Below are 27,675 nucleotides of genomic sequence, written 5' to 3'. Positions count from 1 at the left end.
ACAGACATGCGCACAACGCGGGGCAGTGTGCGCCGTCTTCCTCCGCCGCAAGCTCCGCACATAGAACCTCCTCTTTCTCGTACTGTGGATGTACCTCGGCCGTGGCGTAAACTTTGACGGGCTTTCTGTCGACTCCCAGCCTTCGTTTGTTGTTTTTAATTAACTTTTCCCGCAGAAGCAGTATGTGAAAGACGAAGGCTGGCAAGGAATCTGCGGAATGACAAGCTTCAGTTCATAGCGCGGTAAGAAATAGTCCCTCTTTTTCCCTGTCTCCGCTTGTTGTGATTTTTTTTTTTTTTTCCTGGCACAAAAATGGTCATGGCCTTGTAGAAAGCCCTCCAAAGTGGACTAAAAACTATTGTTTATCATTCTTGTCTTGACCTTGTTGGTGGGAGTTAAAATGCAGCTGGTTATGTTTTTTGCAGCGCAAACCTCCAAACTTGTTAAAGCCTCATTTGAAGTTCACTCCCGTGACGTCACTTGGCAAAAATTTGGCGTAACAATAAATGCAGTTCAACTATAATGATATTACATTATTATTACGAAGTTTCACTCCGTTGATATTTTCCAGATCGTCCTAGTTTCTCCTCCGTCATCGTATTCAAGTGGTAAGTTTGTTGTGATGTTACAATGCCAAAATAAACAGTACATTTACATGGAGTAAATTAATCTTCTACTTCAGATCCAGTCATCCGCAAAATGGCTCGCGGCTGCATCTGTTGCGTCAAGTACATGCTCTTCCTCTTCAACCTGCTCTTTTGGGTAACGCCATTTCCACGACTCACCGGGAATGGAACTCCATCCCACACGTGACGGGAAGTGAGTGACCAGTATGTTTGTTGCAGCTGGGTGGGTGCGGCCTGCTGGGCGTGGGCGTGTGGCTGTCGGTGTCGCAGGGCAACTTCGCCACGCTGTCGCCGTCCTTCCCGTCGATGTCTGCCGCCAACCTCATCGTGATGCTGGGCACCGTCGTCATGGTGACGGGCTTCTTGGGATGCCTGGGTGCCATCAAGGAGAACAAGTGCCTCCTGCTAAGTGTGAGTCAGCTGCGATCCAAATGAGAATTTATGGCCGCTACAGCTTGCTAAAGAGTGTGAATATTATTCTTCCCCAAGTTTTTCATCGTCCTGTTGATCATCCTGCTGGCCGAGCTCATCCTCCTCATCCTCTTCTTCGTCTACACCGACAAGGTTGGACGCACTCGTGTTTCCGCTGCCAAAGGACGCCACGAATGTGTCCATCTGTTTCCTCGCAGGTGAGCGAAAACGCCCGGCGGGATCTGAAGGACGGGCTGGTCCTGTACAACACGGACAACAACGCTGGTTTGAGGGATGCGTGGGACGCCATCCAGGGGGAGGTGAGACGCGTGGCGATGCGGCTGAAGACCCAGAAAATGCTTTGTCGTGATGTCTCGATGTTGCGCACGCAGTGGCACTGCTGCGGCGTGACGAGCTTCAGCGACTGGCGCGCGGCGCTTCAGGTGGACGCCGTTCCCGACAGCTGCTGTCAGCTCGTCCATTCGGGATGCGGACACAACGCTTCCGATGCCTTCTGGACGCGGGTCAGTTTATCAAATTGCACTCAAATGAAAAAAAAAAAAACTTTGAAGGTGTTTGCATTGAAAGTTGACTTCTTCTTTGTTACAGGGCTGCTATGAGAAGGTGGAGGAGTGGCTGGACGACAACAAGCACCTTCTGGGCACCATCGCCATGTGTGTCTTGGTCATTCAGGTGGGCAGCAGCCTTCAGCGCCCGCCATTTTGTGACGTGACGGCGCTCTTTTAATGGTGTGTCGCTTTCAGCTCCTCGGCATGGCCTTCTCCATGACGCTGTACCAGCAGATCCACCGCGGCGGCAAAAAATACCAAGCCTGACCCCGGTACATTCCACTACCGCAAGGCGGTATACACACACGGATCCATTTATTACTTTTGAGCAGTTACTTTTGTACCACAAGTATTTCTTGAGTGTCCTGACATGTTCAATAAAAGCACACAGCCGATCCCGTTTTTTTTTTTTTGCCCCGCGTACAAGCACAACGATCTTCACAAGGCCAGCGTCTTGTCGTTGTCGTAGACGACGTCGCCCTTGACGACCACGAAGCGGATGAGCTCCTGATGCGCGCCCAGCTGATAGATGAGATGCTCCCACCTGTGCAGAGCCGCTCTCATCTTTTCATTTACAGTCACCATATGCGCCATCTCCTTTTGAGTAAGAGCTATTTACCGCGGGGCGTTGATGACCAGCAGGTCGCCGTGTTTTCCCGCCTCCAGCGAGCCGTGCGTGTGCGAGCGTCCGAGGGCGTAGGCGGCGTTGATGGTGGCCGCCGCCAAGGCCTCGGGCATGGACATCCTCATGTTGACGCAGGCCAGGTGCATGACGATGGGCTTCGGGTGGGAGGGAAAGAAAAGCGGCATCAAAAAAAGCACCTCACGGGAAGGCACGGGACTCACCATGGAGCAGCAGTACGCGTTGGGGTTAAAGTCGCTGCCCAGGGCCACGATCACGCCCGCGTCCAACATGGCGCGCGCCCGCGGTTGGGCTAGCCTGAGGATGTAAGCTGTGGTCGGCAGCAGGACGGCCGCCGTCTTGGCCCGGGCCATGGCGGCGATGCCCTGCTCCGTCACTTCCTCCAGGTGGCTGACGGCCAACGCTCCCAGCTCGGCCCCCAGCTGTGGGTGGGACGTGAGAAAGGACGCTCCTGGATGGACGGCAAACGGAGGCCTACCTGAGCGGCGTTCATGGGATGCAGCTCGTCTCCGTGGAAGTTGGCGTTAAGACCCATCTCCATGCCCGCCCGCAGGATGGCGCGCGTGGAGGGCACGTCGAAGACTCCCTCCTCGCAGAACACGTCGATGTTGTCCACCCGCAGCGTCCCGGCTGCCATGCGCTCCTTCAATGCGGGAAGTTGAACCTGCAGGATGTCCTCGGTGGCTTCTGCCACACTTTTCCCTCTTCAGACACATTGAAGTAAGTACGCTTGATTTTCACAGTCACTCCGGAGAGATTTAGGAGGTGCAGCATACTTGGGCACGGCGTGGGCGCCGCAGTACGTGGCGGAGATGCTGATGGGCAGAGTGCGGCGAGCTTCCTCCATCACCTCCAGCATCTTCATCTCGGTGGGCAGATCCAGGCCGTAGCCGCTCTTGACCTCCACCAGCGTGGTGCCGGCCCGCCGCATGCGCTCCAGCCTGCCGCTCAGCGAGGCCAGGAGGTCATAGGCGGCGGCCGCCCGTGTGCGCTCCACTGTGAAGTGGATGCCGCCCCCTGCTCGGTGCACGTCCATGTAGGTGGCGCCCGCCAGCTGAGGCGGAAACATCATCAGTCTGAAAGGGTCACCGCGGCGACGTGGCGGCTTACCTTCATGGCAAACTCGTGCACGCGGTCGCCGGCCCAGATGGGGTGGGTGTGAGCGTCAACCAAGCCTGTCAACAGAATTATAATACTACTTTTTAAAAAATATTTTACTTTATTTTATTATGAAACTCACCAGGCAAGACACACATCCCCGTGGCGTCAATCACACGATCGAAGGAAGCATCCGAATACTCCGATTCGATCACATCAAGCGGGCCAACCGCTTTAATTAGCCCGTCGCTGAGCAGCACAAAAAGCACATTTACATTGAAAATATGAAAAATGTATTTCTAAAGCAAAAACATAGAAGATTTCAATCATTCATCTAAAATGACAATAAAAATGCAGTTAACATCCACAAGTAAAATTACAATTGCCAATGCTGGGAAACAAGAAAAAAAGGCTCTAGATTGTGGTGCAGTGACTGACATCAGCCGCTGGAGGGCGCTGTTGAAATGTGAGTAGCAGAGATCCCAACGGGACTTGTGTCCATGATTTTGTCGCTAACCTGCCGACGACGACACTTGCACCGTGGATGACGTGGATGACGATGTCATTGTTGCCTTTTGTCAGGTATTTCTCGCCGTTGTTGCAAATCACGAGCACTTGCTGCGCGTTTTTCACCAGTAGTTTCAAACGACTTGTCGACATGTTGTCTCTTTCTCCAGATGACGCTGTGAGCTTTTACGCTTCGGAGAGCAACCTGGCTTTTTTGCTCCTCATTCTGTTTGACAAATATTTGAGCAACAGAGGCTAAAGTGCACAAGGGGCGGGGCTTCAAAAATACAAAACAGGTAAGCCCGTTACTCGGTCAATATGAAACAAACGCGTCTTGTTACATGAAATAAGCATGCAAATATTAGCAGTTTAATGTCTTGTTCAGTTAGAGCGTTGTATTTGTTTTGCACATATGTCTTCTTTTTTTCCTGCTTGCAGTTATTGTTGACTGCTTTCACATACCCAGAGATGCCTGAGCCATCTTTATTCTAGTCTTGGGTTTATAATCCTAATCATATAACAAACTTGGATAGAATACATTTTCAATAAGCAGAGGTGTCCAGTTTAATAAAGAGCACTGTTTTATTGTCTCCTAACAACTAAAAAGTTGGTCACAAACGGTACAAAAAAAAGAAATCAATCATCCGTTTAGTTTCACATGGTGAAAACACAAGTATACTTTTCGACTATAAATCACACACACGCCGTGATTGTTGGAATCACTCTCTCATTTCTCCATCCTCCTCCTCTTCTTCCACCCCTCGGATGTAGAGAACATTGTTGCACCTGGAGAAGAGGAACTCTTTGAAGCACTTGTTGCACGGCATTTACACCTGCTTTGAATTCGGATTCAATACCTGATGAGGACTTCACCGAGATGACCTGCCAACGCTCCGTCCACGTACTCTTCCGTGTTCGCCAGCTGCCGACAAACATGACACAGCATGAGGTCAACTTTTCATTTTGATTGATGTGATTGTGGCGCTCACCTGCATGTTCATGTAACCGTCCACAGAGACTAGGTAGCCTTTGTACTCCATGCCCCACTTGAGCTTCACCATCACTGGCTTGCCCGTCAGCCCGTTCAGGAAGGGCTTAGGGTTCAGTGGTAAACTCTGCAACGACAAAAAGACATTTCAGATCAAACCTAGTTCTTAAAAATGCCGTTTGCTGAAGACAAATATGTTGGTGACATTTTGTACGACGTTTAATATGTAGTACGAGCTTCCATAAGATTGTCTGCATGAGTGGAGGCGAAGCGCTTCATTCATTCCATTGGCGAGGGAGCTAACTGCTAACCAGCTAAACAACGCAGAGGAAAAACGCACAGATAACGAAACTTAATCCCGCACAAGCGCATTGATGAAAATAGATCAAACGCACCATTTCGAATTGTTAGATGTATGTAACGTAGTAGCTGGAGTTTGGTAACTAGCTTGTCGTCACAATAGCGTTCGGAAGCGCGCACACACGCTCTGCCCGCCAAACCGGAAGTACTAAATATTGACCTCCGTGGAGTCGTGGTTTTTCTTATACTGCCACCCATTGGCTGGAATGCCGTATTACATCTTGAAAAGAAATGATTTAAAAATATTTCATCAATGCTTTCACTATATTAATGCTCATTTTATATTTTACATTTCCACAGTACTTTTAATATACTGTAGGAAAGAGAGCAAAAAGAAGGCTTAAATTATTATTAGCCATACAATTTGGGCGTTAATACATATTTCACTCCATCGTTCCAATAACATTCTTTCAAAAGTCACCAAAATACTGTCTTTTGTCTTTGACAATAAATGTTATGTAAAAGACATTTTTTTACAATTTGTTTGAAATCCACTTGGCAAATAGAGCAAGACGAGAAATGATTGTCATATTGAGGTCGTGGTGTCTGGGCACCTTTTTTCTGCTAGTGCTAAAATGTCTGATGGTGTTTTACGCAGCCAAGCGTTGCTGAGCCATGTGGCAAGTTGAAACCTGATCTTTTTTTTACCCGCTAAAATGTGTGCTTTTCTCTCATAGATCAAGCTCCCCTGCAGTTGTTAACGCATTTTTGGAATACTGCTGCTCTTACATCACCTTCTGACTCGTTAATAAGCGCCATGTCCATCAGCGGCGAAGGCGTGGTGACCATGATGTGTCGACAGCTATTCTAAGACGAGTTGGGGCTACCCAACTTGGGAGATTTTTGCAGCAGACCCACAAGCCAGAGAGACATCCTGTGTCCACTGGAGCATGACCCAGACGGGAAGAGATGGAGAAATCTTTTTTAACATGAGGTACCATTTGTAGCCACCAGAGAGCGCCAGTTTCCCTTTTTCATAGCTCACACTGATTGGACACTACTTTAGGTACCCAAAATCTAATCCTTTGCCTTTATAAAGATAAAAATGCTTAAGTTGGATGACACCATTTTTTATGTACTATGCATACTAAAGGCTCAATTGGATGGCCAAAATATTAGGAACACCACTCAGGACCATCCATCACAGCATTCATGTAAAGATGTACCTAATCAATATTGTGCAGGTGAAGCAACTGTATGGTTTTCAAAAATATATACTTTTTCAGGTACTCTGGATGTGTGAGAGCTCCATCCCATTCCGGAATGTTCCTTTAAGTGAAGTGCAAGAGCGGAGGAGGAGGAGGAGCCGGGCTTCCTCACACTACGTGTGAGTGTGTGTGTGTGTGTGTGTCCTCAGTTGGACTGGCGGGACGAAGCGCTGCGCGTGGAAATGAAAGACGCTGCAGGTTGCCGAGCGGCCGCACACGAGCTGGACTTTTGCTCGTCCTCCTCCTCGGCGCTCTTCCTCACAAGATCATGCTTCCTCCTCCCGCCACACTCTGCCACCTCCTCCTCCCCCTGCTCTGCCGTGCACCTTCGCCTCAGCTGAGTGACAGACAGAGGCCGCACCAGATTTGAAAGCACGCCGTTTTTGGGTTATTTTTTGGGTGCAGAACATCTCCTCCTGCCTTTGGCGCGCCTCTTGGTGGATTACCTCGGAGTGGAGTCAACATGCCGTTGCCGTTTGTGCTGCTGCTGCTGCTGAGCGTGGCTGTGTTGTCAGGTGCAGGTCAGTGTTCAATGTTTCACTTCTGCTGTGACCATAACATGATTCAGCAATGTACACGGTAAACATGTTCGACTTTGACTGTTGTTCATTTCCTCGGATTCGGAATCAAGTCAAACACGACGAGAGTTCCAAATGTTCCCTGAAAATGTTCCTCGTACATAATCGCCGTGTTCAACCTTTTGTTGTGCAATAACATGGGCCACCTCATCGTTGTTAATCGCAAGCTTAATTCGCTGCATCGAATGCGCTGGAGCGTCGTGGTTGAAAGTCTGAAAAGATGCCGCCGGCCGGCTCCACAATGCTCCTAATTTGCCCCCCGGCGACCAGCACAATGCGTTCCTCGGCTGACCTCTCCCCACCTGCAGACGGTTACATAATTTGCCGGCGGCTCCTGTTGAAGGCAAAACACGGCCCCTGACAGCTCCCCGGCCCGCCCGGGCCTCATTTGCCATAACGGGCCAACGTGTGGAGCGGCTGACGCACATAAAGGGGCACCAAACGGGAGCGGCCACCCCGAGGGCTCGTCGGAAGCAAGGCGTCCCAACGCCGCCGGCTGCCAAACTCCATCGGCGTCACGGCCGGCAGGTGCACAATGGCGCCATTATCCCCTTTTTGCGTCACGTTTCCGACCTCCTCGACTTTTTGGATTTACGGGCTGGGCCGCCGTTTGATCAATTACGTCATTCACATTTCAGAAGTTTCCATCCTTTCTTCGAGTCCAAAAAGTTGTGTGTGGGCTCAAATGTTGTTGTTTTTTTTCCTAGGCGCAGCGCCGGAGGCAATGTCGCGAGCGGGCGTGGCCCCGCGCTGCGAGAGCCGCGCCTGCAACCCCCGCATGGGCAACCTGGCGCTGGGCCGCCGCGTCCTGACCCAGAGCGCGTGCGGCAACAACGGCACCGAGCCGTACTGCGCCTACGCCGAGCCGGGCCTGGCGTGCGGCCCCGCCAAGTGCGGCAAGTGCAACGCCGCCCTGCCCCACCTGTCGCACTTGGCGGGCGCCATGTCCGACTCGTCCTTCCGCCACCCCGACACCTGGTGGCAGTCGGCGGAGGGCGCCGACTCGGAGACGCTGCAACTGGACCTGGAGGCCGAGTTCTACTTCACGCACCTCATCGCCGTCTTCCGCTCGCCGCGGCCCGCCGCCATGACGCTGGAGCGCTCGCAGGACTTTGGCCGCACGTGGCGCACTCTGCAGTACTACGCCCGCAACTGCAGCGCCGCTTTCGGCGTCCCGGAGGGCAAGGCGGTCACGTCCGGCGGAGGGGACGGCGCCACCTGCACGTCCAAGTACTCCGGGGCCTACCCGTGCACCCGAGGAGAGGTGAGGCGCAGCGCCGCTTTTGCAGAATATTTCTTTTCTATCTTTGCCCCTACTTAAGTCTGACACGCATGTTGACGTGAGGCCATGGAAGCGATATGCTTGGCACCTTCTTGGTGAGCAATCGCTGCCAAAACAAGTGCCAGGCAAGTGTCAAAAACCGCTACTTGAAGTTGTGTAATTCGATTTTGCCGCTATTGAATTGCATCGACAATAGCGGCGCCCCCGCTCCACCCCTCCCGGACCGTTATCGATATGCCTTGAGTTATAGAAATGTAATCCGATGAGCGGAAAGGCCCCCCGGCGGCTCCCTCAAAGCGCGTCTGAGCCTTTCGGGGAATTTGATAAAGACGTGAGGTGTGATGGATGGCGAGGGGCGACGAGTTCAGACGCCCCGAGCGGGCGGCCGGCTTTTCACCTGCGTTGTATTATTTACAGTCGGCGCTCGCAAGAATGCGAGCGTTGCGAAACCGAGGTCGACGCGTACGTCCGTATCGACGCTCGGCAAAATATCTTGCGTGAAGGAAGTCCTGCCGTTGGCCCAGACGGATGTTATGGGCCAGACGCCCTCCCCGACTCTCAACCCCCGCCCGCCTCCCTTTAATGCCCATTGTGCTTGTTTACCAGGTTACAGTCCAGCGTGCTTTGATGGAATTAGCCGCCTCAAAGCCGGACTTGCTCGCTTTTTTCGCCGGCCGGAACTCGGGCGAGGAAGATTACGAGTGGCCCGCCGTGAACCTGCTCACACGCTCGCTCGCTCGCTCGCTCGCTCGCTTCCTTCCCTCAGGCTTCAGTGTAGATATGGATCACGCTCAGTCAAACGTTCTCACCCTGAGCGCTAATCATTAATACGCTAAGACGGTGCAAAGGTTCTGTTTAGGTTAGACAGACGGGCAGAGTCCAGATGGCTTGTTTGGCTAACCTCAGACTAGTCCAGTCGGAGGAAAAAGTTATTTGGGTCCCTGTTTGAACGCTTCAAAAAACATCTTGTGCAATTGTGTCGTTTTGTGTGTCAGTTGCTGTGCGATGGACGCGCTGTCTCGATCCTTTTGTGGCGCCCTGAGTTATGTGCGTCCGCGTCTCTGTCCCCCGTCTTTGTCTCTCCGTCCCCTCCCGCGGACCAGCGCCCCATACCTCCCCCCCGCCTTGGCCCCTCCCTCCTCGTCCCCCTCGTTTGTGGCGTTCCCTTAATCGTGCACCACAATGCCGCAACCCCGCCAACTTTTGCAACGAGCAGGAAATTAATCGCTCTCCTCCCATCGCACTTTAGCAGCCCGCCAGGCTGACCAATCAGGGGAAGGCGCGCACACACACATACACACACACACAAAACAATGTCAAGAGACAGAGACACACTGCAAACACACACTTTCTTCGGGGCGTTGGTTACCAGTGGCAGCCGTCGCCATGGCGACATAATAAAGGGGGATCTTCAATTTTCAACTGTCCGACACCCTCGTGGTATCGTTGTCACGGCGACCGGACGGGACGTTTCGAGCGCCGAAACAACAAACGAGGTGCCAACAAAGTGAAAACGTGCACGCCGACGCACGAGTGTCAAGAAGTTTCTCCAACCGCCGTCTGATGGATTTATTGACTTTGAAATTCTCTATTCCCCCCCCAGGTGATCTACCGGACGCTCCCCAAGTGGGAGTCTCTGGACCCGTTCGGCCCGGAGGGCCAGCAGCAGCTGCGGGTGACCAACGTGCGCATCCGGCTGCTGGAGCGCCAGCCGTGCCCGTGCCAGGCCAAAGACGCCGCTGAGCCGAGCAAGACTCCGCCCTCACGCCACTTCGCCATCTACGACCTGATGGTCAAGGGCAGCTGCTTCTGCAACGGGCACGCCGAGCAGTGCGTGCCCGCGCCGGGCTACCAGCCCGTCCGGGATCGGACCAACCACGTGGTAAGCCGATGTTTGTTCAGGGGGGGGGGTTATGATTAATGATGGACCCCCATCATCAAGCCAGTCAACTCTTTGTGCTTGCTTTCATCTTTTGGCCCCGCCGGACATGGTTGTCACGCATAATGGTGGCTTGATGAAGGTGCGAACGTACACACACACGCACACACACACGCGCGCGCACACACACACATATCCATCTTCTCTTTCGCAATCAGCGGTGGGAAGCAAACACGTTTAGCTATTTCCTCTTTTCACTCAAGACAGCTCGGCCGTTTGTTTGCTTTTACAGTTGGCGGCCGATGTTGAAAAACAAAACGTACTGAGCGTGTCGGAGGGGTGCGGCGGTCATTTGAGTGGCGACAAATGCGGACTTTCCCTTTTTGCCGCTTTGAGCGACTGGCGGACAATCTTGCCAAGAATGCATGAGAAGGATATCCAGGGCCATGTAGGGAAATCAAAATGGAGGACGGGGCTGATATTTGGAATGCGGCTCCACCCAAAAGAAAATTTGGGAGCCGACCCAAAACAATAGCAATCATTTGCTGTTTTCTCGCTGGCCTGGGCTCTTGCAACGTTGCAGGGCGAGATTCCGACGCCGTCTTTGTTTGCAATATTGCTTGCAAATATTTGCGCAGCGCCGCCGCAGCTTTGAACACCAAATCCTCTCTCAAGGGCGGGCGGGCGGGCGGGCGGACGTTCGGGCGAGCCAGCGAGCGGCACCTGGACAGCTTTTTGGACAAACACGCTTACATAAGCGGCGCTCGTCGGCGGATGAGGGAACGCGTCACGTCGGGAAGGATTGGAGTTGGGGGGGAGGGCTCGACTTGCTGTAGAGGATCAATGCTAAGTTGAAGACACAGCGTTGGCTTAAGTGCTAAGCCGGGACAGGTTCTGCTTCTGACCCGGCCAAGTCCCGGGAAATGAACGGAACACGCTGTAATATCCTGTGGTGGCTTTGGAGCGCACATCCAAATGACAAGTGTAGAATGTGTTTTGGTTTGGCCAAGTGTGTGTGTTGGCGTCATTAGAGTCCAGACAGTGCATGTGTGTGTGAGTGTTTGGATGAAGGGAACTCTGTTCAGAGTGATTACACCGTCTGCTAGTTAGCCACAAAGCTAACACTCATACACGCGCTCATAATAACGTTCCCCGGACAGCAGACACACACACACACATACACACACACACACACTAATTGGTCCAATCTTGCGTCCGCTCACTCTTCAAATTGCTCTTTTTTTTTTTTTTTGCCCGCCTCATCCAATAATATGAATTATGTAACCTTGACAGCTTGTGTGTGTGTTCGCCGCATTAGAGTGCCTTATCGTCACCCTATATCCATTTTTTCAAATCGTAAAAGTTGTATTTGATTGACAGTTGACAGAGTGTTTTGAATCAATATTTGTTTTGAATTCTTTCAAAGTTAAGGCCACTCTTGAACTTGCTGACTTTGGGATGCGTACATTCCATACAAAACACCTTTCCCACTGTGTGTGTGTGTGTGTGTGTGTCAGGCTGATCCGAGGTCAGTTCAGCTGGAGGACACGTTGGGCCCGTCACGTGTTGGGCTCAAGTTGGCGACATGTCTCACACACATGCACACACATGCACACACAGGCACGTACACACACCGTGGGAAACAATGTTGGAGTTTAGCAAACATACTTTGTGTTGGCATGTAGCGTGTTGTATAACCCAGCGTCTGTCCCACATAGCAATGGCACGGTGCAACGCAAACAAATAAAGAGCTTCCTCAGATGCCTTGCCCCCCCCTCCCTCCCCTCCCTCCCCTCCCTCCCCCCATTCAATCATTATCCAGCATACATGGCATTCCAGCACTCAGGAATGACAAGGAGATTGTTATTGTGCTCTCTGTGCTGCATACTTGCACTCTCCTCATGCACGCACACACACGCGTGCACGCACACGCGTGCACACAGGCCTTTCAGACCCAAGCCCCACTTTTATTGTTTCCAGTGATGAAGCCAAACAATCAATCCGCATTCACTCATTTCAGACGGCCAGAGAAAGCGATGGAGCGGGAGAATATTCGGGAAGTTATTAGAGGTGAAGAAGACGGAAAAGAAGAAGCGTCTGGCCATCCCTCTGACATTTTGGAATATGAAATGTGTGGCTAACCGCGTGGCGATGTGTGCGGCAGGTGCACGGCAAGTGCGTGTGTCGACACAACACGGCCGGCGACCACTGCGAGCGCTGCGCCGCGCTCTACAACGACCGACCCTGGCAGCCCGCCGACGGCCTGACGGGGGCGCCGCACGAGTGTCGCAGTGAGTGCCCACGCATTTCTCCTTCCTTACCGATTTGGGCGCCCGGCACGCCATTCGCAAGCTTCCGATGTTTTATACATTCAAACCGAACAAAATTGTCTCCAAAGTATTTTTTTATGTGAGCTCCTATCAATTTACTCGACTGTGCAAAAATCTGCCACCTAGTGGACAAGCATGCGCGTGTTGGGCAGCCATATTGGTAAGGTACAAGCGTGACGCTTAAAGTGTGGTTGCCCAGCAACGCTGCTTGTCAATTAGCTAACGTAAATAGCAACCGTAGCTATAACGATCAAGTCTTATTGTTTTGAATCTTGTTATGACGGCGTCCTGGCGGGCATTGTCTCTTTCCGGCAGAGTGCAAGTGTAACGGCCACGCTCACAGCTGCCATTTTGATTGGTCGGCGTGGCGGGACTCGGGCCAGCGCAGCGGCGGCGTGTGCGACTGTCTGCACAACACCGAGGGGCGCCAGTGTCAGAACTGCAGGGCCGGTTTCTTCCGGGACCCCGGACGCCCCCACGCGGCCCCTGACTCTTGCAAGCGTAAGACACACACACACACTCAGTTTGATTAAAAAGGGATTAGATGGGGTCAAGGACAAATAAGCGATGATGTCACATCCTTGCGGGAAGGTCACGAATCGCTCGACTAGTTGAGACAGCAAAATGTCCCAAATGGGAGCGGCGCGCTGCTGGGCCTCCGCCAATCAGACGAGCGTTGAGTAAACACCAGATAGTCATCTGTCAACACGCGGCGCTGGCTACATTCTCGCCAGCGATTATCTGTCAGATGTGACCGTCGTCGTGAGCTCAACCCCGCAGGTACGCCCGGCCGCCCGCGTGTGCAAAAGCAACTGTCAAAATGCACCAGACCGTCTCAAAACACGCCATGTTTACCCGCAATCAATTTGCTGCTCTGTAACCACGGTAACCAAGCCGCCTCCAAAGTATTTACCTAAAGTACCTACACAAATAATATGCGTGACAACAATAGATTTTGAATCTTCAGCTCAAAACGATGAGCGGCAGCGCACGGCAGGCGTACCTAATGAAAGGTCCCAGACGAGGGGCCCGCGTGCGGCTGAGGATCGAAAAGATGGAGCTGGCGCAATCCTCCGACAATTTCCCTCCTTGGCGAAGAACATTTTGATCATACCAGAGTCGGCGGGGGGTAAAGAAAACAATCTCGTCATGCGCCGCCACGCAAGCTGGTACACACCGAAACAGCCATGGGAGGGGCAGCCAGCGGAGGACAGGAAGCGAGTCTTTGGACTTGCCATCACGTACAAACCTATGGAGATCTTTTGCTTCCAGCGTGCAGCTGTCACCCTGTGGGCTCGGCGCCGTGCGACCCGACCAGCGGCGAGTGCGTGTGCAAGCCCGGCGTGGGCGGCGCCCACTGCGACAGGTGCCTGCCGGGCTACTGGGGCTTCCACCCGTACGGCTGCCGGCCGTGCGACTGCGCCGGGGACTGCGACCCCTTGACGGGCGACTGCGTGCTGGGGTGAGCCCAAAAGTATTCGGACGCCCGCTCCAGCTTCATTTGCACAAAGCCGCCGCCGATTTCCCCAACGTCCCAATACTTTTGACCGAAACTGCCGCCCGCTGTGTTGCAGGTCGGACTTGTACAACTTGGAGGGAAACTCCAGCGAGCCCGTGAGGATCTTCAGAGTGGACGAGCTCTTCTCTGCCCTCCACTACTCGGGTGCGTGTCCACTTATGAAAATCAGACACGGAACAATGATTTGCGTGTGCGTGTCCCATGAGTCAGACCCCACCGCTAGCTTGCGTAGGCACATTCCTCAGAGGACACACACTAGGAATGAAGACGACACACACACACACATACATGCAATAACGGGTGCTGTGATTGCCCCCCGCAGAGAAGTGCGAGTGCAAAGAGCAGCCGCTGACCAACAGCAAACTGTTCTGCACCATGAACTACGCCTACGGTGAGCCATTATATGCACACTGACGTTTGGATGACATCATCTCTCATTTTTGGTTCACTAAAATTGGGGAGAAATCATTTTTCTTTTTTATCGTTACGCTACGAATAATTGTGTGCGTCTTTCAGTTCTGAAGGCGAAGGTGCTGTCGGCCCACGACAAGGGCTCGCACGCCGAGGTGGAGGTGAAGGTCCAGAAGGTGCTGAGTCAGAAGGTGAAGCTCCAGCGAGGCCGCGTCACGCTCTACCCCGAGTCGTGGACGGCCAGAGGCTGCACCTGCCCCATCCTCAACCCAGGTCAGGTCGCAAGCTAGCAGGCTAAGGGGGTGGGGCTTGTTTTGCCCAATATGTTGATTTTTCTTGAATGTCAGGTGTGGAGTACCTGGTGGCGGGTCACGCCGACCGTAAGCGGGGCCACCTGCTGGTCAACATGAAGAGCTTCGTCAAGCCCTGGACGGCTACTTTGGGCCGCAAAGTGCTGGCGCTGCTCAAGAAGGACTGCAACTGGTAGACGAGACACACGCCGCAGACGTTTTCCCCCGGAGACGACCTCCGCGCCCGGATTATTCAAACTCGGATTATCGTTTTGACCTCGTTACCTGGATTGATGATGGAGGGGGAGGAAAAAAAAAAAAAACTCTCCGCGCACTTTAACCAGCAAGATGGACTGGAACGGAACACGGACGCTCAAAGATGCATGCACACATTCGAGTGTGTCGAGTGAGAGAGAAGAAGCCATAAAAGCCACGACAGGTGGTTGAGTCCTTGCCAGTCAGTCGTTGCAGGTGCGCGCCGCCGCCCGTGCGGAAATGGCGCCCGCTCGCCCCCCCCCAAACGTGAATGTATAAGCCCGAATGCCAATCGAACGAGGACGTTTAAGCACGAGCCCGATCTTCCTTTCTTTGTACAGTGTTATTTGTGTATCGATTATTGTTCCTGTCACGTGACGGCAATTATTTTCAGCTTTATGATAGTTTTTGCCTGTATGCTTTTTGTAGCATCCCGTCACCACGGAAACGCGCGCTGTTTGCCACCGCCGATGGCTTTTTCAATGCAACGATAATACAATTATCAACGCACCTTGTGTTTTTTTTTTTCTTCTTGACAACAACATTGAAGCCACCTGACAAATTTTGGTCACCCAATTTTCCCGATTCTCTCGCCTTGCGTGTTGTTTTTTTGTTATTGGGTTGTTAATCTTGTTTTCCCGCAGACCTTGAAATTCTTCACACAGCTTTGTGGAAAATATCCTTATCGGCCGTGACGTTCTCACCCGTGCGCCCGAGTCGAGCCGTCGGTGCGGCTCCCAAAACAGGCGAGCCGGCCGCCCGCCTTCGCACGGCGCCGCAGAATGTCGACCGTCGGCGCTGTTTGGGTTTGGGCCGCCCACTGGCCGACGCATTCTTGGCTCACCTGTTTGACGGCCGGAGGTGAGCGGAAGCTCTGCATTATTTTTCAGGAGCGTGCAGGAACCATCGCATTAATTCTGCACATGAATAGCCGGGTTTGTTCTAAAAATAGCTAAGGTCATTGAGATTTCCTAGGAATTTCCTAGATGTGAACATTTCAATTGTTTTTATTTGATGGGTTTCCTGCCTCCTCTTGATTGTATTGAGTTGTGGGGTTTTGTTGAAGGAGGCAATCCCTGCGCTGGGAATCGTCCTTGGTGTGAAGACACAACAACTCAACTGAGCCAAGGACCTTCTTTCTCTCTGAGCTGAGCTGAGCTGAGCTGTCACTTCTTTAGCGCGTCTCGCTCAAGGACACTTTGACGTGGTCGCAGCGGCCACGAGGTGCCTTGCTGTGGTTTGTGCGTCGCTGCATGCCGGCCGACCGGCCGAAAAGCGCACAATGGGTCGCTTGTGCTGCCGTACGAGCCAGTTATGGCCTTTTGTCCCGTCAGCATTCTTGCGTCGTCGTTAGCCCCGTGGCAGCTCCCTGCAGACATGCTGTCAAGTTTATTGTTGTTTCTTTTGACCGAAATAATAATGGTAATATTGATATATCGATTGTCTTCTGTGAGACAATGTTCAGTATTTTCCTGGTCATCTTAGCCAAATCAAATCTTTCTCCTTGAAATGGATCAGCAAGTCATGTGCTGGGAATTATCCCGTCAGCAGGGATTGGCTCCCAGGGCAAAGGAGAAGATTGAGGCGAAGGAGAGAAGGCCTGGTAGCCTAAAAATACCCCGCTGAGGTGCCTCCTCCCTCCAGGGAGCGACCACGCGCTACTTAATTACACCGAAACACACACACACGCATGCATGCCGACACACGCGCATCAGGAATGCTTCAGTAGCATGAGAGCAAGCCAGAACAGGGAGGGCCCATGTTGACATTGAGACACTCGCTGATTATTATTACTCAAGGGCCTGATGTCATATGCCCACTCACACACACATTTTTTCAAAAGATGAGCCAACATCACATCGAGAGGCTGGCTGAAGAAATTACAGGTGACGCGCTAGCGGAGCCGACAGCACCTGTGTCAATACCACCATGTCGACACCTTTCACTTCAACATTATCTCAAGATTAGCTAACACAAAACATTAGGGTACTCGGGACGGATCCTTGGGGTCTTCCTGAGGCATCGTACCCCAAATGACAAATTATACTGCGGAAACAAATGCCTACCAGTGGACATGAAAACAATAATTCCATTCACCCTCAATTGTGCTGTCTCACAATTAGAAAATGGCTTCAACAAACAGGTCAGAAGTGTCAAGCGTACATTTAATCGGTCGTTAACGCGACACAAAAATGTGTTTGGGAAGAGGGGGAGCAAGAGCTGGCGTGTACTGACACGAAGGCCCGCGAGACACGCAGCCAGAAAAACATTACGAGTGATTCACAGGCATCGCATGGCACATCAACACATACCTCTTACCCTACTCACACACTCTCACACACATATTCAAACGCACGTCTGTGTGTGTGTTGAATTAGAGTCCAAAGTCCAATTAAAAAGTTCAAGTAGTGACAGTATCCACTTCACTCAGGCTGAAACTGAGGACAAGAAAAGTTGTCAACAGGCGGGTGTCAATCCCCGCTGAGGGGATTATTCCCAGCTCATGACTTGTTTATCTGCTGTGCCACCAGCAGCCCCCATTCAGCCTGCATGAGCTGCTCCACCTGCATCCACTGCCTGCACACACACTCACACACAGTCCACCCTCAGCGACATCGGCCTGATAACATCCACGCATGCCGTGATCCGTAATAAGGTTTGTATTAAAAATATAAATTCACTTTGGGATACAATGAGAGCACATTTAGTCAGCCTTTTTGCTTCTTCTAACTCATTGATGTATTTTAAGAATGGCAATAATACATCAAATGTTTTATATATATATAAAATATATATATATATATATATATATATATATATATATATATATATATATATAAGGTTTACATTATATGTGCAATGATAAATGTACCAAAATGAGTCAGTCTTGTTTCCATTCTCCCTCACTTCCTTTGTTTCCTTTCTGGGATCTTTCGCTCCATACAATCTGTATTATCCTCTCTAAACTAAGTTATTTTTTTTTAGTGTCGGTACGTTTGGCCCGCACTCCATATATTAAACAGTAGAGTGGCACCATCTAGTGTTCAGAAACGGTACTGCATGTGTTGTGTTAGTTCAGGGACGAGAGTTTGTTTGAACTTATTTTTGTTATTTCGTGTTTAATATTGGTAAAGATAATGAATGATTGAGTTGCACCAATATGGCCACTCGTGATTGTCAATGTGATTTACAGCAATTGTAGCATCTTTCGTTTAACATTAATCTATAATCCAGTCCACTTGAGGGCGGTAAAACGACATTGCGATAGTATACACCATCGAAGAAGAATAACCACCACAAAAGAAGAAGAAAAAACATGGCTACCCTCCGAGTAGGAAAAACAACAGCACATAAAAGAAATAAAGAAGCAAGGTACGTATGTTGTTGCTGTGTTTGTAATTATTTAGTAAAATGAACTTCTTTGAAAACGTTGTGATGTCGATATTTAATTCAATTTTGATAACGGGAAGTCCACCAACCGGCAGCTTTTACAGCGATAACAAGCAGGAAGCCTATTTAACTTATTGCTCCAAATGCATTACAATTGCGAAAAGCAGATGTTGTATTTATTTGTTTTGTAATCTTTATTTTAATGGTTTAATTCAGGATTTAAACACTAAATGAAATGGAGATCTCCGATTGGTCAAGGACGCACTTCCGGGAGCAGCAGCAACTGGTTCTTGGCGGCAGCGCCCCAGGTGTTCAAAAGAGCGCACTACAGGCAGAAGTCCATGTTGGAAGGTGGAGGAGGTGAGCTCACGAAAAAATGTAACTATTAATGTTTGCAACAAGATATTGGCTGTGTTTGTGTTACTAGTCCAGAGAGAGAAAAACATCTTTATTTTTGCATGGTTTTATTCTTGAGCTTGACACACTGCAATGTAAAATGTTTTCTAAATTTATATATCATTTATAGTACAAACAAATTACTTGAATCACTTCATCCCAAAATCACACACAAACTGTAAATTATAAGCATAGTCCCCTCTGGAGGCTTCTGGCATATTCACTCACCATTAGTCAACTCCATCCTTGGTCTGAGGGCGCGGTTGCCGTGGCAATGTGTACCAAAACCATCCGAGGGTGTCCGATAAGGATCGCAAAGATTCCATTTGGGCCGCCCGGCGCTTTCCTTGTAAGGTCCGGCCGGCTGTTGAAGCCGAGGGAGTGTGCGCACTGACGCTCTGGCGGGTGCTGACACAGGAAGCAACGCTTTTCACAATAAGAGTGTCGAAAGGGCCCCGGTGAGAGAGGGGGGGAGTGGGGGGGGGTATTTCAAAGAGGCTGAAGCCATTTGTCACTGTGCACTTTGAGTCCATGAGGAAGAACCACAGCGCCTTGCCGCTCATCTTCGTGACAGAGGTAGTGTTGTTTTGTTGACGCTTGAGCGAGTCTGTCTTCTATGGAAAATATCAAGATGGTTGGATGCGAGTTGCGGCATGTACTTGCGGCTCGTAGACAAGTTCCGCCACGTTTGGGGTGACGCTCAGAACCGCTGCTGACCTTTGTTTGCTTGTGTCACGCTTCAAGAATGTCAAAAGGTGCAAAGGCGGGCGGGCAGCCACACCTTTTTTATGATTTATAAGTTAGAAAACACACACGGAGACGTCACGTGCATTGACGTTGTGTGTTTTGTGAGTCGTAGAATAATAGCAGTTGTGTTGCTATGCCTGGGGCAAATGCATGTTTTAAAATCCGTGTCAGTTTTACATTTAGTCCCTTTTTCTCTTGCTTGACAACTTTGATGCACGGAAGAGTGCAGTCCACGCTTCTAGTTGGAAACACAAACTGCTACGGCCTCATTTATGTGGCTTCATGCAAGTAATCAGCGGTTAAAAAAAAAAAAAGAGCGACAAATGTTGTGTAACTGCTCCGGTTTAATGGGGCACTTCCTGTTTTCCCACCGCCCCCAACAAGGACATGCTCAAAAAGGGGGATGATGTTATGGTGCCACAGTGGCAATCATGTAGCCATGCTATGTTAGCATTAAACACGCTGATTAAATACGCCCCCTCGATGATGATGATGACCTTGTGGATGATGAAGCTGGTCGTGAAGCAAATAGATTCCGCAGACCCCTCATCTTCATTATGCATGGCATACTCAATTTGTCACCATGGTAACCGGACAGAAGCCCCCCCCCCCCCACTTCCTCATTAATGAACATTCGACACACACGCACTGATTCTAATTATAAGCCAAGACGTTTTTCACCATAAATGTAAATCCATCACAAATGGACCTCATGTAACCTGCGTAATGAGAGTCGATTTAATTTTGTGACGCTCCTGAAAGCTAACAAATGTAACTCATTAGCATATTTGCCAGCGCAATGAATTAGCCTTATCGTTGCCTCGCTCTTCTGTTTTCCTGATAATGGGAGCCAGCGTGGGCCGTTTCAGGGCGCCTGCGCGCGTCCCCGCCGCTCTTGTCCTTTAGCCTCGCGAAAACTTCAAAACACTCAAACCAAGACAAAAGGTCACGGGCACCATGAGTGTGTGTGTGCCAGGTGGCGCATAAAAGACGCCCACGCATGCGCTGAAAGCAACTAACATCTTTTCAATAGACTTTATGACCATTTTGCAATTCTGTATGCGGGCGGAGATTGTTTTTCGAAGGTGCCGCTCGGCCTCGGAGGAGGTCTTGTCGCGCACCGAGCCGCAGATGTTCACCGCCACGCTTAATGGCTCCATCTGCGTGCCACAATTGAGTCCAAAAAGCGGTGTAAAAGGCCAACGTGTCAGCGTGTGATATGCGCCGACAGCGCCGCATCTGCTGGACGCCCGGCCCCGCCTTCATTTTATCGCCGCGAGATGTTCTCCGGCCTTGCTGGGTCCATTCATGCCATCCGGTGATTTAGTTCCCCTGCCAGGAAAGCACAAAAGAGCCGACCGTCGGGGGGCGGGGTTGAGCCCAGGCACCAAACCAAAATGCTCACATTGTTGTTACTTGTGGGCAGATGAGAAAGCTCACGAATTGATAAGGAGCGTCACGCGTTCCCCTCAGGAGACGTGTCAAGTGTCGCCGAGCGACATGATGGACGCAAAGATTCATTGGCTCCCTCCTCGGAGCGTCTGTGAGCGAGGAGGTTGTGTCACTCGGTCGACCTTTCGCCGTCTGTCTCCCGTCTGTCACTTCCTCCGCGCACGGCGTCACGTTATATCCAGCGACTCTTGACCGAAGCGACCTCAACATCATCGTGCACTTCTCCCTGGTGCAAGTCATTAACGGGAACATTCTGACCCCCCCACACACACACACATCTCCTTCTCCTAAACATTTAGGGACGCTCCCATAAGGTTGCATCCTCCCTCCAACATTCCAGCCCAGAAGGGTCCCGCTCGTGGCCTAAACATCCCCCTCGGCCCGACCCTCCTTTTTAGCTGCTCCGCCCCGCTATCAGCGTCCGCTAGACGGGAAGTCGGCCAGGAAGTCGGTAAAGAACACAAACAGGAGCACTCGCAGAGAAGAACAATGGTGTCATGTGGGGAGCTTACATCTCTGCTGGCTCTTGACGCACATGTGACATCGTCAACATCGACAAGAGGCATAATTACGTCCGCAATGAATAACAATTAAACCTCTCCCTTGTCTCTGTTTTACACACGTGTATCGATCACGCTAATCGATACGTGGCTGAAATGGACTGGAAGTGTGTGAAGTTATTAGTATTGATCATAGCTGGGAGGCCATCCATCAACGCGCACACACAAACACACGTAACAGTTTCATCAGCCCGACTCCAATAATGGAGCTTCAGGCAAAGCCCTCACGGGGCTCCGTGCCGTCAGCGCCGACCCTTGTCATGGCGATCCATATCCTGCAGAGTGTCCTCCTAAGGTGGACTTGGCGATTGGGGTCAAAGTTCGCTTAAGAAGTACAACATAGCCCTTCAGTCAGCTTTTTCCACATACTTCAGGTGACAAAATGGCCAGATTAGATGAATAATTAACCAAGAGTGGGCCCTGAGAGATCACGTTCCACTCAGCAGACTAATTAGCTTCATTATTGTTGGGCTCGCATGTTTGAATGATTGATGACACAACGCCTGCTGCGGTAAAGCAGCCCGACGTTTGTGCAAACTTTTGTGTTCAGGACCACATTGGATTTTTAATTCATGATGATTTTAAGTCATTCTAAGAATTAAAAGACCACATTTGATTTTTAATTGATAATGAATTTAAGTAATAATAATTAAAATAAATTGTTAAAATATCAATTATACCAATATTTAATGTTATGTATTTTTTTTTTCTTAATGTATTTACTTTCTGCGAAATGTTTATGGGCGCGCTCGATATGTTTTTACTGCGCCACGCCACGCCTCCTCGTCTTAGACGCGGCGGGCGGTGCTCAACAGCCTCTCAGTCGTTTGACGAGTTGCTGGCGGCGTTTCGAACGTGTCAGTGGCGCCGGGCTGCCACGGTGGGCGAAACTCACCATCGTCACTGGAGGAGTCGATGTAGTGTGTTGTGGTGCAGTCCGGTGTCTCGGAACCGGCGATGTTTTCGTGTTGTAGACACTAACGGATTACTTTCGGGTCGAAGACTGGAACCCAGTCGAGCCGGGACTATGTCCGGAACCGGTGGAGCAGTTGCGGGGAAAAGTTTACCACAAGTCGGGCTGCGGTTACCCCGTCGACGCTAAAATGGTAAGCGCGTTAATGTTGTTCTGCTGTCTTATCGATACTTCACCGAATTGCACTTTGTAACTCTGCAATATTCGATGACAATTGCACAATGTCACAATCTGCATTGCACGTTTGCACGCCACGCTGATGAAAACAAATCAGGTAACTTGTCACCTACTTGGCAGCAACAAGCGATTCTGCCATGAAATAAAAATGGCCATGAAATAGAAAGAAACTATCTGTGACACATTGCTAAGCAACACTTTTGTGTAACCACAAACATCTGTCATCTACTCTTGGGAACGTGCCACCACTTACCGCGCCAGACCTCATTGTAAAAAAAAATGTAATCGTGGATGAATGATGCGCGTCGGCTGCAAATAAGAGTTTGGCTGTGGCACTAATTTCCATCCTTATATTAACTGTTGCCGCTTGAGAATGCAATTATACAGTATGAACTCGACTTGCTGTCATGGAGGTTGTGTATAGGGCAGAGTGGAACAGGTTTGTTCAGTGTTCACCTTCTGACTCAAATAGTTTCTTTGCCGGATGTTGTTTTCCCTCGGGTTGATGCTGTGCTTTGTTGACATGCACGCTGACCTCGAGTGGTCCTCCATTTAAAGGTCACCACTACGAGAGATGAGTGTTCCAGAGCAAAACATGGTCCCGCTCTCGTTTTCAACCAGATGAGCTCCTCCGGGAACGTTCGAGTGATACTTTGCGCCGTCATGCTCGGACACGTTGGCTCCAGGGCGTCTCATTTACCAAGCGGCGGTTTTCCATGTCGACAATTCCCGGAGATGCGATTGTAACGCTCCATCTCACTCTGAATACTTGATTACATTTTGGAGGCCAGAGGTTCCCTTTGACATTTGGACACGACATGCTGCGTTCGGCCTCATCCACTTATTGCCTCCTCGTTAACCGTTCCAAAAGGATTTTTGTATGGTGCATTTTTCAATGTTGTTCGATAAATGCCTGTATTTTGTGTTTCGGGAATCAGATGCATGATTTTGACTGCAGATTGAGAAAAGAACTACGAATATTACTGCAACTTACTGAGTTACCAGGTGTCCTTTTTATTGTATACTGCCCTCAGGTGGCCAAGGTGAGTGCAACAGATGCAGACTGTTGATTTTTTTGGTGCCATAATGGGGTGGAAGGAAATCTCACTTTCTGACGCCAAACCCCATGAGCTTGTTTAGACCGATGTCACACTTTGTGCTTTTCTGCATTGAGAGGCAAAAAAAAAAGAGGAGAGTGATTGCCACTGGCGGCTTCACCGCTGCCTCTCTTCAGTCATCTCTGTTGTCATGGCAACCGGCATAATGTTTTACCAGGCCGGCGGCGGACGGACGCCGCGACGGCGACCGTACGTGGGTTCGACGACGGATTAGGAAGATAATGCGAGCTAATCCCGCCGCGCAGAGACGCGCACGCACCACTGGCAGCCGTGTCGGGTGTGTGAGTAACACGCTGTGGATTAGGCCAGCCGCAAATACTCTCCCTGTTAAAGTGAGAGTGACACGTACACACGTACGTTTGTCATACACACACATCTGATCCAGCGTCGGTGTTGGAAGCACAAGTTTGATCTCAAAATGGCCTCCGTGGGATGATCCAAAATGTTAGGAAGAGGAAAAGTGTGTGTATGAAACTTCCTCTTTGTGTTTTTTTTTTTACGACATCTTGGTGTTCTTCCAGGAACCGAGGTGAGATGCATTGTCCTTCCAAAAACATCCCGGACGCTTTGACGCCAAAGTCTCAGCATATCAAATCCCTTTTTTTTTTTTTTTTTTCAAAAAGACTTGCCGAGTAATCTTTTGGAGATTAAACTGTTGGGATTACAAGAGTAGAGAAGAGGAGGGATTACCATGTTTTTTCTTTATCATTATTATTATTATTTTTTTTTTTTAGATCCCACGTGTGGCATAGAAACCCAAAGCGAGGCCATGAAACTTTTCTTGTATGTTGTCTGTGTGTGTGCGTTCAACCCACACCCGCCGGGATGTTCTTCTCCGAAGCCCTCGGGCCTCATTTTGCATTTCACCTTAACATGTCCTTTTCCCTTTGCGAGTGAACTTTAGCAACGTTCCCAACTGTTTGCCTTGTTGTGTACGCGAACGTGCTCCGGATTTCAATGCAGCCTTAATTTAGACATTGACATTTTTATGTGCACACTCATTTAAGAGAAGAGCTTCTTCTATCTGTCGCCTTTCTTTTTGGCACCGGCGTGGATGTGGTTTTTTTTTCTTTTTTTTTTTTTTGCGTTGCTTAATGAAGTGAGCCAGCTGAGCTGCGTGGCTTCCTCCAGCGCCGCGTTAGCAACGGAGCTCACTTCCCTAAAAGGGCCATTAGCACCAAAACACACATTATGTTAGACTGCTTTGAGTGTCCATTATGGGGAAATGAAGCTGCTGCAGGTTATCTGTGTGATGCGTTGGCCCCGTTTATGTTCATGTAACCGCATCAGTTTGTGTGTGTGTGTGACAAGCACACACACACTCAGACAGAGAGTCCTTGGCAAAACCGGCAGTGTGATGGATTAAAGGCTGCTGAAGTCCAGTGTTAAATTTCCATATTTGCCCCGGGAGTTGAGCGACTAATGCACTGAATTAACTGTTCACTTGACGTTGTGCTTAGTTTGGGGGAAAAAAAAAAAAATCTGTGGAACAACGACATCGCTCCCCTGTTAGCTAACGTTGACTTTGGTGTCCAGGCGGAGCGTAGCGGCTGCGATGTCCTCAGCATCCCGGTGCCCATGCGGCGCGGCGGCTCCGAGTCCAACCTGGACGTGGTGGACGGCGTGGGCCTGGACTTCAACAAGGGGGCGCTGGGCATCGACAGCCTGCAGCAGAAGATTGTCAAGGTCAGCGGCGCTTGCCTATAGATGCTGCAAAATGGCGGCAAAGCACAACGTTTGTCTCAATGTCGCTTCTCACTATGCGCCGCTTTAGGTGACGGAGCAGATCAAGGTGGAGCAGACGGCCCGGGACCAAAACGTGGCCGAGTACCTGAAGCTGGTCAATAACGCCGACAAGCAGCAGGTGGGGAAAATAAACTCTGAGATAGGCGCACCCTGCAGTGGCGACTTAGGGGACCAGTTCTGCTTTTTTGCCACCGCAGATGGTTCGCATCCGCCAAGTGTTTGAGAAGAAGAACCAGAAGTCGGCGCACTCCATCGCCAAGCTGCAGAGGAAGCTGGAGCAGTACCACCGCCGCGCCAGGGACGGCGAGGCCAACGGCAAGCACGGCCACAAGAACGACACCCGGGACGCGTCGGCGGGGCACGGCAAAGAGGGCGGCCTGCCTCACTCGGTGCGCCACCTCGCGCTGGACAAGGTCAAGACCATCGGGCCGGGCGTGTCGCTCTCGCCGCCGTTCTTCTTCAACAAGTCGCGCGGATTCGCCAGCCTCATCCGCAACAAGTACGGCAGCGCCGACAACATCACGCATCTCAAGAGCATGGAGGCCGGCGCGGGGCTGCGGGGCGAGGCCGGCGGCCGCGGCCTGAGCGGCAGCGCCACCACCGTGGCCAAGCCCACCAAGTACCACAGCGACGACGAGTGCTCCTCCGGCACCTCGGCCTCCGCCGACTCCAACGGCAACCCCGTTAGCGGCGGCGGCCGGCTGGCAGAAGTCCTGGAGATGGTCCGGGACATCCGCGAGTCGCAGACGCGGCTGGGGCACGACGTTGAGGCGCTCAACGCGCAATTCAAGCGCGACTACGGATACTTCACTCAGGTGCTGCAGGAGGAGCGCTACAGGTGACTACTGCACGCAAGCCACAAGCTAAGCAGAGCTGCGGCTTAACCCTGCGTTTTGGGCGTCAGGTACGAGCGTCTGGAGGACCAGCTGAACGACCTGACGGAGCTCCACCAGCACGAGACCGGCAACCTGAAGCAGGAGCTGGCCAGCATCGAGGAGAAGGTGGCCTACCAGGCCTACGAGAGGGCCAGGGACATCCAGGTAACGGCGCCCGCCCGCCCGCCCGCCCGACTCGGCAAACCAGACAGTCACGTGATCGCGTGCCCGTTCAGGAGGTGCTGGAGTCGTGCCAGACGCGCGTGTCCAAGCTGGAGCTGCAGCAGCAGCAGCAGCAAACGGTGCAGCTGGAGAGCGCCGACGCCAAGGTGCTGCTGGGCAAGTGCATCAACATCATGCTGGCCTTCGCCACCGTCATCCTGGTGTGCGTGTCCACGGCGGCCAAGTTCGCCGCCCCGCTCCTGCGCAGCCGCCTCCGCCTGGTGCTCACCTGCGTGGCCGTGTCCCTCCTGGCGCTGCTTTGGAAGAACTGGGAGCATTTGCCGTGCGCCTTGGAGCGACTGTAACGTCCGCCGTGCTATGATGCCATGCATCTGCCATCTTTACTCTTCAAAACGATCATGCGCAAGAGTGGCGGTGAATGTTACCCAAATGCACGTTGTGTCAATTTGACACATTTTCGAGTGTTTATCAGTCTCTCAACTGCCTTTTATGATGTTTTGTGCTACGTTTAAGCACAGTTCAAAGCATTCCCAATGGTTTCTGAATATTTCCTTCTTGGCTTTTTTTTTTTTTTTTTCTTTTAACCACTCGACTTGAAGACTGTACAACGAATGCGCAAAGGAGCAACTCGGAGGAGGACGTTTGTTGTAAAGTGGTGCCGCTTCAGTAATTCCAAGTTCACCACTTAAAAACTTGAGTTGCAACTCGAGTGTGACCTGAATAATGGAGGTGGACTGTCGCGCTCGCACCAAATATCACTGTGAAGAAACAAATAGCCGCCTTGGTTTTGTCCCCTTTTAAAGCCAAATATTAAGAAAATATGTGGGATTTGAAGAAGGCATTTACTTTTTAGTTGAGCTTTTTTCTTTCACCCACATTGTCACAAAAGGTTATCATTTTTTTCTGTCTCTGTTGGTAACCTACAGCATGTCTTTTTTTTTTTTAAATGAGGAAATGTGTGTTTTTTAAAAAATGTATTTGATGTATTTTTGGTAACGGGCACTCCAAGCATTATTAGGAATTGAAAAAATAAAATGACAACTCGTGCCCTTTAATGCAAGCATGGTCTGTCTCCGAATGAAAAAAGAGAGCAAATAGTTTTCA

At 50.8% G+C, this 27,675-nt stretch overlaps 5 protein-coding genes and 2 long non-coding RNA genes across 10 annotated transcripts; 4 read left to right on the top strand and 3 right to left on the bottom strand.

Annotated features, from left to right (window-relative positions):
• The first annotated feature begins 40 nt into the window (after window positions 1-40).
• Window positions 41-2,001, top strand: LOC119117260 (tetraspanin-9). The gene is made up of 9 exons (XM_037243458.1): window positions 41-242; window positions 572-608; window positions 683-762; window positions 846-1,037; window positions 1,116-1,190; window positions 1,256-1,357; window positions 1,430-1,561; window positions 1,647-1,730; window positions 1,802-2,001. Exons 3-9 carry the CDS (start codon window positions 700-702, stop codon window positions 1,871-1,873), a joined length of 720 nt encoding a protein of 239 aa, XP_037099353.1. The 5' UTR covers window positions 41-242; window positions 572-608; window positions 683-699; the 3' UTR covers window positions 1,874-2,001.
• Window positions 1,909-4,032, bottom strand: amdhd1 (amidohydrolase domain containing 1). The gene is made up of 8 exons (XM_037243418.1): window positions 3,865-4,032; window positions 3,490-3,596; window positions 3,360-3,424; window positions 3,026-3,303; window positions 2,728-2,953; window positions 2,453-2,671; window positions 2,226-2,386; window positions 1,909-2,150 (listed from the first exon to the last, which is right to left on the bottom strand). Exons 1-8 carry the CDS (start codon window positions 4,005-4,007, stop codon window positions 2,045-2,047), a joined length of 1,305 nt encoding a protein of 434 aa, XP_037099313.1. The 5' UTR covers window positions 4,008-4,032; the 3' UTR covers window positions 1,909-2,044.
• Window positions 3,592-4,135, top strand: LOC119117317. The gene is made up of 2 exons (XR_005096484.1): window positions 3,592-3,929; window positions 4,025-4,135. It is a non-coding gene; the product is annotated as an uncharacterized LOC119117317 (long non-coding RNA).
• Window positions 4,136-4,412: 277 nt separating this feature from the next.
• On the bottom strand, window positions 4,413-5,366 carry snrpf (small nuclear ribonucleoprotein polypeptide F). The gene is made up of 4 exons (XM_037243508.1): window positions 5,238-5,366; window positions 4,844-4,969; window positions 4,712-4,776; window positions 4,413-4,640 (listed from the first exon to the last, which is right to left on the bottom strand). Exons 1-4 carry the CDS (start codon window positions 5,238-5,240, stop codon window positions 4,574-4,576), a joined length of 261 nt encoding a protein of 86 aa, XP_037099403.1. The 5' UTR covers window positions 5,241-5,366; the 3' UTR covers window positions 4,413-4,573.
• Window positions 5,367-6,441: 1,075 nt separating this feature from the next.
• On the top strand, window positions 6,442-15,464 carry ntn4 (netrin 4). Its single transcript, XM_037243344.1, has 10 exons — window positions 6,442-6,931; window positions 7,696-8,252; window positions 9,874-10,152; window positions 12,314-12,440; window positions 12,795-12,980; window positions 13,752-13,941; window positions 14,054-14,142; window positions 14,321-14,389; window positions 14,515-14,682; window positions 14,757-15,464. The coding sequence occupies exons 1-10, from the start codon at window positions 6,874-6,876 to the stop codon at window positions 14,894-14,896; spliced, it is 1,863 nt and encodes a 620-aa protein (XP_037099239.1). The 5' UTR covers window positions 6,442-6,873; the 3' UTR covers window positions 14,897-15,464.
• Window positions 15,465-18,331: 2,867 nt separating this feature from the next.
• LOC119117308 lies at window positions 18,332-19,885 on the bottom strand. Its single transcript, XR_005096474.1, has 2 exons — window positions 18,969-19,885; window positions 18,332-18,669 (listed from the first exon to the last, which is right to left on the bottom strand). It is a non-coding gene; the product is annotated as an uncharacterized LOC119117308 (long non-coding RNA).
• Window positions 18,569-27,383, top strand: LOC119117227 (transmembrane and coiled-coil domain protein 3-like). Of its 4 annotated transcripts, XM_037243413.1 has the most exons (7): window positions 19,189-19,316; window positions 25,304-25,453; window positions 25,542-25,631; window positions 25,711-26,351; window positions 26,418-26,553; window positions 26,625-26,952; window positions 26,984-27,383. In XM_037243413.1, the coding sequence occupies exons 1-6, from the start codon at window positions 19,272-19,274 to the stop codon at window positions 26,913-26,915; spliced, it is 1,353 nt and encodes a 450-aa protein (XP_037099308.1). In that variant the 5' UTR covers window positions 19,189-19,271; the 3' UTR covers window positions 26,916-26,952; window positions 26,984-27,383. The 4 variants fall into 4 exon arrangements, with proteins under 4 accessions (XP_037099310.1, XP_037099308.1, XP_037099307.1 ...); XM_037243415.1 differs by lacking the exon at window positions 19,189-19,316 and adding an exon at window positions 18,569-18,704 and having other exon boundaries at window positions 26,625-27,383; XM_037243412.1 differs by having other exon boundaries at window positions 26,625-27,383.
• Window positions 27,384-27,675: the final 292 nt, after the last annotated feature.

This window comes from Syngnathus acus, chromosome 23 (assembly GCF_901709675.1).
Source record: "Syngnathus acus chromosome 23, fSynAcu1.2, whole genome shotgun sequence".
In the NCBI taxonomy this organism is placed as follows: Eukaryota; Metazoa; Chordata; class Actinopteri; order Syngnathiformes; family Syngnathidae; genus Syngnathus; species Syngnathus acus.
Note: the sequence above shows the minus strand (reverse complement) of the source record. Positions and strands in the feature narration are given on the sequence as shown.